This window comes from Cryptomeria japonica, chromosome 6, assembly GCF_030272615.1.
Source record: "Cryptomeria japonica chromosome 6, Sugi_1.0, whole genome shotgun sequence".
Classification (NCBI taxonomy): Eukaryota; Viridiplantae; Streptophyta; class Pinopsida; order Cupressales; family Cupressaceae; genus Cryptomeria; species Cryptomeria japonica.
Window position 1 is genome coordinate 675,246,058 of NC_081410.1, and position 7,270 is coordinate 675,253,327.

At 38.1% G+C, this 7,270-nt stretch overlaps 1 protein-coding gene across 1 annotated transcript; it reads right to left on the minus strand.

Annotated features, from left to right (window-relative positions):
• Positions 1-412: 412 nt before the first annotated feature.
• Positions 413-1,945, minus strand: LOC131036414 (G-type lectin S-receptor-like serine/threonine-protein kinase At2g19130). Its single transcript, XM_057968298.2, has one exon. The coding sequence runs from the start codon at positions 1,943-1,945 to the stop codon at positions 413-415; it is 1,533 nt and encodes a 510-aa protein (XP_057824281.2).
• Positions 1,946-7,270: the final 5,325 nt, after the last annotated feature.

Consider the following 7,270-nt stretch of genomic DNA (forward strand, 5'->3'; position numbering starts at 1 on the left):
TGATAAAGAGGTTATTAGATCTGATTACAGAAGTTGAGATGAGATATTTGTTAAATGGTTTCAGATCTGAGATAAGCTGAAATAAGTTTGATTTTGAGTTAAAGTTAGAATTGGTCTTAATACTGATTCACCCCCCCTCTTAGTATTAATCGGATCCTCATAGGATTAACATATGGGTAGATGAGAAACATTAATACTATGTCCTAAAACAATCATACTTTATTATGAACAACTCAACATTAAGGTGTACAATATTTATAATGATAGTTGATTACAGTGGAAACAATAACGAGTGAGTACAAGTCTATTTTCCATAAGACATCATACATAATAAATAGTTATAATTAAACAATGATTGTGCATGATTTTATAATAGCTAGTTCCTTGAAAACATTAATAATTAGATAACTTACTAAAATTTATAGTAAAGACAATGATCATCGATGAGCGCTTGCAAGCACCTCTTATATTTTTCCACGTTACCTTCTGATTTGCCTTCCAATATCTGGACAACTTGAGCCATAGTTGGATTACACAGAATGCTTATCACAACTGATCTTATCACCTCTTCAACATACGCCTTGTATGCAATCCTTTCATCCACAATGCTGATTGTGTTTCCCTTCCGAATTTGAACTGCTGCCCAAGTCGGAAAGTAGCGCTGAGAATCCTGCACGCTCAAATCACTATTTCGTCGGCCTGAGATTATTTCGAGCAGGGTCAGCCACTCGGGAGGCAAATATCCTCTCGTTCCTCTTGTTGTCGTCAGCACTCTGCTGAACTCTTTGCCAACAAGCTTTGCCAGCCCAAAATGAGCCACTTTTGCAGAGAAGTCCGCATGCAGAAGAACATTTTCTGGCTTGATATCGGAATGGATGATGCGATCTCTGCATTCTTCGTGGAGATAAAGTAACCCCATTGCAGTACCCAAAGCGATTCCAAATCGTGTATTCCATTCCAGCACCTTGTCTTCTTCTTTGGATTTGTAGGACATGAAAGAGTTGAGAGATCCGTTTTGCATGTACTCATAAACAATCATCATTTTAGACCCCTCCACGCAGAATCCACGGAGCCTCACCAAATTCATATGATGTATGTTTCCGATTGTGCTTATTTCCGCAAGGAATTGCTTTTCTACTTGTGCGGAATCCTCTAATCTTTTCACGGCTACAAGTGTGTTGTCTGGCAGAGTTGCTTTAAAGACACAGCCAAATGCTTCCGTTCCCAACTTATGGGCGAAATTGTTGGTCGCAATTTTGAGCTCTTTGTAGGTGAATGTTCTAAGCGATGTTGGTGCGTCGTACTCCTCGACTTTCTGAAGTAGTCTTCGATGCCTGCGCTGAATAAAGCATGCACCAATGAACAGACTACTCAAAATGGCAACGCCCAGAGGAATTGAAATGCAGAGTGCAACTACTCTGCTTCTGCTTCTTCCTGCTTGGGCTGACAAATGTGACACAACAGAAGCAGCCAATGGAATGAACAATGGCTGGCCGTCAGAAGAAGTGGCCTTATCTCGCATGCTTACAAGATCGCCAAACCACAATTTACAAACAACAGAATTTGAATCGGTGAAAGCACAGGAGCAATTGTTGAGACAAGCAGTTTTGCATCCTCGTCGAGTCGGCTCCATCACTTGGAGGAAACCATCTGTGGTGCCACTAACACTTCTATTCATGGCGGCGCAGTTTAATGGAGTACGCCGAACACAACCGCTTGACCACCATTCCTGAGAACTCCAGGCAGCAGCGTTTCTTGGGTGGAAGCCTTCCATACATCTGCGTGACTGAATGTTTTCTCGGGTGAAATATACTCCGTACGCCCCGCATACACCATACACGCCACAGCTTGATTCAGGTTGAAACCAAATCGGGCTCCAGCTATTATCATTAGTCCAATAGTAGACTGATATCTCACCGTTTCTGTTGAGAACTTCTCTCACCATCATCGTACTAGTCTTGCTCCAAGCTTATATGTGATAAAAAACAGCAGAAATACAGAGGAGAAACAAACACAGAAATACAGAGGAGAAGAGACGCAGGAGACAGAGGAGAAACCCATAAATGGGCTCTAGATTGTGTTTCGAATACATTAAATTTATAGACCATTACATATTAAATGCTCTGGAAACTGTAGATTAGAGCTAGATGCAGCAATAATGGTGGGCAGGTGAAAGAAGGTTCTAGAAGTCAGTCGGTGGAGGAACTTTCTGGAAGACAGAAGTTTCTAGGAGGATAATTAATTTATGTGTAGTACATTCTTGTGGGAGAAAACACCACGAATTCCTCCTTCAAAATGGAATAAGATGGAGCCGCTGGAAAAGTGGTAAAGTAGTACCAGTCCAGTCTCCCGGACTAAAATGTATCTGCGGGATCTCCAAACCTCTCCCAGAGAATCTGAGAAGTGTTCTGGGTGCCAAAAAGAACAAAATTACCAGTGTCATTACTCAACCAAATGTCTTTTCCTTGCAAATCAGAGAGAGTGAGATAGTCAGTTGAAGAGAGCGTCAAGACGCCGGGCATGCTTGTGATGGGAGTTTCTCTGTTAGCCACCCAAACGATGGTCTTGTCAGGGATGTGGGCATACCAGATGCCAACATACCAGTTGTTGGTTCCATTTGGATTAAAAAATCCCAATTCAAAAGTGCCATTCTTTGAAATGATGGTATGCTTTTTCCTCAGAGAAGCCCCCAAAGAAAGGGTGTCACCAGCAGCAACAAATAAATGGTAACTGCGTTGGAGAATAATCAAAGCAAGAGCTAAAATGAAACATTTCAAGCAGTTGAATGCTGAACGATCCATTTTCTTTCGGCTATTATTTCTTTCTCTTAATTACAGATGCCTAACAATGTAAAAAATGTCTCTCTGTGGCGAACAGGTAGCTTTTACTGAGATATTAAATAGACTATCTAATTGTGAACAACATTTGTTGACTTGAAGAACTTTTACCCATTTTTAGCCGACAGGATATATAGTACGAGGTTTGAACAGGGAAGTCTCTCGTCTAAAAATTAGGCTGGTTTTTCTGTAAAGATTAGAAAGAGCAGAGAAAACAATAACAGAAACAGAAAAGCAATAAGAAGAGACAACACACGATTTATCGTGGTTCGGCAAATATGCCTACATCCACACTCAAAGCAGGGAATAACTTCTAGTAATCAACTCAAATACATGGGCTACACACAGTCATTATATAATCATATTCAGATATGAAATGAACAGTTGGGAGAACGTGAAGGGTCATGTGACCGTTGGACTTCACATTCCCAACAATCTCCCCCGTGAAAGCCAGCTGGCACAACCATGCACTCGCATCCCTGCTTCCATTTTCAAAATTCACATTAAAACCAACCTACTAGATTTTAGCTTCGCGAACTCTTGTTCACATATGCTTCGAATCAGCCTTTTCCAAATCAAAGCAGAGTTAAAAACTCTATCAGGCACAAACTCACCCATTATGCCAAAAACTGAAACACCACTTTGTTCCAGTTTAAAATACATTTCTTCATCACCATCACCTAAACTCCCCCGTAACAGAATATCTACCGATTCACAATTACTGGATTCTAATATCCAACCATAAACCTCAGACCTTACAAGGAACAAAACAGTGGCATTATTTTCATCATCAAACAACTCCATCAGATTGTTATCACGAGTTCGAGTTCTCTCACCCTCAGGTTGTTTATTATCGACGTTGGCACTATCATCCACATCCATCCAATCAGGTTGGTGAATGTCAATGCATTCTGGTCGAGATAAAACATCTCCTCCTCCATTAGAATAAGCATTAACAGATTCAATAACATTTTCAGTCACTCCATGTGATGCTTGAAACCTCTTGGAGCGATGCCCATTGTCCTTTGCTCCTATCAATGGTCGCTTTCGCTTCAAACCAGAAAACTGACTTTTATCATTTACTATGTCATCTAAATCCATAGGCTCATAGGCTTCTATGAAATTATCTGCACCAAGGTTGTCATCATTATGGGAGTGCCTCTTTATTTTCGCCAAGGCCATGCCATCCGCAGAGCTCTCCGAAGCCAAAATTTTTCCGAGGCCTCCTTGCCCTGCTACCTCACTCCAATCTGCACCCTCCTCATACTGGGAGTCAACAACAGATTCAGCTTGGGTTTCCAATGGCATACACTCTTCCTCCCACAATCTCTTGAGTTCATCCTCTTCAACAACAACCACTTTTTCAACATCTTTCAGCTTAAAAATTCCAGCCTCTATACAGAGACTATCATGGCATTCAACCTTCACCACACGAATGCCAACAACTTCCCAGCCATTAACGGTTTGGCCAATAAGTGCCAAGGCTGGCTCAAGGGGAGAGCAAATAAGAATCCCAACATCCTTTTCTTTCGCTGGATTATCCTCTTCAACTGAGTTCCCCTCTTTCTTCTAGCCATCCCACTAATGTACGCGACGCTTGAAACATAGTTTTACATGGAACGTAAAACTGCCATAGAAGTTATAAATTTTACCTACTCCTTCCTCCATCTCTGCTCAAGCCAACATGGCTCTGATACCAATTGTAAAGATTACAAAGAGCAGAGAAAACAATAACAAAAACAGAAAAGCAATAAGAAGAGACAACACACAATTTATCGTGATTCGACAAATATGCCTACATCCACACCCAAAGCAGGGAATAACTTCTATTAATCAACTCAAATACATGGGCTACACACAACCATTATATAATCATATTCAGATATGAAATGAATAGTTGGGAGAACGAGAAGGGTCATGTGACCGTTGGACTTCACATTCCCAACATTTCGTTATCAGTTCTCCATTTTAATATACCTGCATTGAATAGATGTTTCCAAATGTTTAACTGCCTAAAATAATCTTGGGATATATCTCCACACACTCTTTCAATAAAGACTCCACTTGTTGCATACACACAGATAAATCGTTGATTGTCTTCACCGACCCATATGTGTGATTTCAGCTTCTTCACGTCATTGTATGCATCACCAAAATGATGGTGAAAATGGGCATATCATGAACTTCTACTGAAACATTAAAAAAAGCGAGGGAATGATGTGATTTATCCAAACCATTAAGAAGACCACCAAATAAACAGCCCAAAAAGTCAGATAAATAGATACACTGTGTTCACTGCATTTTAATTGGAAATATCGTAAGCATTATGCTCACAATGACTTCTCTTGGCTCTGAAACTCTACTCAATTTGACTCTTGATTCTCAAACCTCTATGCAGAGATCAGAATGTATCGTCGACTGGAATTTCTAATAAATTATAAGTATAACAGTGTATTCTCATTGGGTCTGATTTTTAAATTAATTAATAATTTCAGTCAATAATTAGACAAAAGTATTCTCTATAAGGAGATTAGGGTCCCCTTTACTAACTCACCTGTTCATTTGCTGGATGACAGTCCCTATTCTATTCAATTAGGGGAAGGGGGATCAAGCCCTATTCATATAATCATCAGGTTTTGGGTGGGTGGGATGGTTTAGGTTAGCTTTAAAAGCAATTTAATTTTTTATTTGATTGATCTTTGTCTTTTGGATTCAAAGGAGTCTATATTTTTGGGATGATCGTTATTTAGACATCAAGATGTATATTTGATCATATTTTTTAATTAATTGAAAATAAGAAAATATTGTATTTTAGTTTTTAATTAATTAATACATATGATCAAAGGTGTACTCTGATGTCTAGTTAAAAATTACGGAAAAAGGTTAAGAGTCTCTTTGCTACTCAAAATAGTCTTTAACCTTCACTTTGAGGTATCAAATAATTCTTAATATTTATTGAAAATTCATTGATTCAAGTACAAATTTTATTGCTATGAATTTATATTAGGCATGAACAATGAGTGATTTTAATATAATTTATTTTTTATTAATAAATATAGAATCTTGAATAAAGGTAAAACGAAGTTGAAAATAACAATGTTTTATATGTAAATATTTTTGTAAGAAAATAATTTTTTTTGGATGCCTATCTAACATTTATTCTTTTGTATTATAAGAATGATTTAAGATTTGACAAAACACTATTATAGATAGAATTGAGAGCTTTTGGATTTGACTATGTAAATGCTTTTTTTATTAACATATCAAATCGTACTTTATCATTCATTGAATCAAAATATTTTTCTCGTTTCTAGCTCACTAGCTTAACGATGAATCATCGAGTTGATTAAAAAAATATATATCGAACCACTACAAAGGATGATCAAACCCCATGAGGACTCGAGTTCTACATCTCCTCTCTAAGAAAACCTTCAAGGTACTACAACCTCTAAGTTTATTCACTATGTAAAGGAAATTGTGTTTAACTACTCTAAACTAACTAAAAAAATATTTGGTTCACAAAAGGCAAAAGTTCACATCATAGAGAATCTATTGACAACTTTGTGAGCCCTCTGCCTAAGACACATGTGTAGGTCAAGGGAGATAGTGTGCCACACAAATGTCCCATATAAACATAGTATAAGGGGCTACACTAGAAAGTGTAGAATGAATTGCATAGTGTCCTCTAAACTGGATGTGATGAAAGTACTAAAATGTGAAATACAAAATGGAAAGAAAACAATAGAAAGACTAGGAGGAAGCAAAGAAATACTCACAATAGTCCATGAGATGGAGCTCCAGTTCAAAGAACCTCCTTTGCTAGATCTCAAGCACATAAAAGACCAATGGTGAAATGTTGGGGTGGCTATGTTTAGAGGTTTTCCTCAGTCAAACATCTACTTTGGTGTTTCCACCTCCATGAATAGCCTATAGACATGATCATAGGAAAGTAGAGAATAAAAGAGATGCCAAGGAAATGAGATTGTTATGCTGGTAATCAAGACAATGTTAATGCAAAACCCAAAAAATTAACCTCCTTTGAAACTAGAAGGTGCGGAGCTTGTTAAAATGAACAATAACATTGAACTTCAAGCTTGTGAAGCTTGAACAATGATAGATAGGGTAGTCTAATATTGTAAATGCAATAACAAAGTGGTGGTGTGCTTGGAATGTTCAAGAAAATTGGAAGAATGCTTGAGAAGCTAGAGATAAAACCTAGAGAGTGAAATTGGAATGAAAAAGGTAAGTTTAAAGGGACTAGAAGTCATGGCAATATTGGAGCGAACCTAGAGGAGCGTTAGAATACCAAAACTAGAAAGTTTAACATCCCAGCAACCAAATTTAGTCGTAAATATTTGTAGGAGGAATGTGCAACATGCAGACGTCTCTGCAACATGCACGCATTCGAGCGTCATCCAAACCAAATAGTTTGG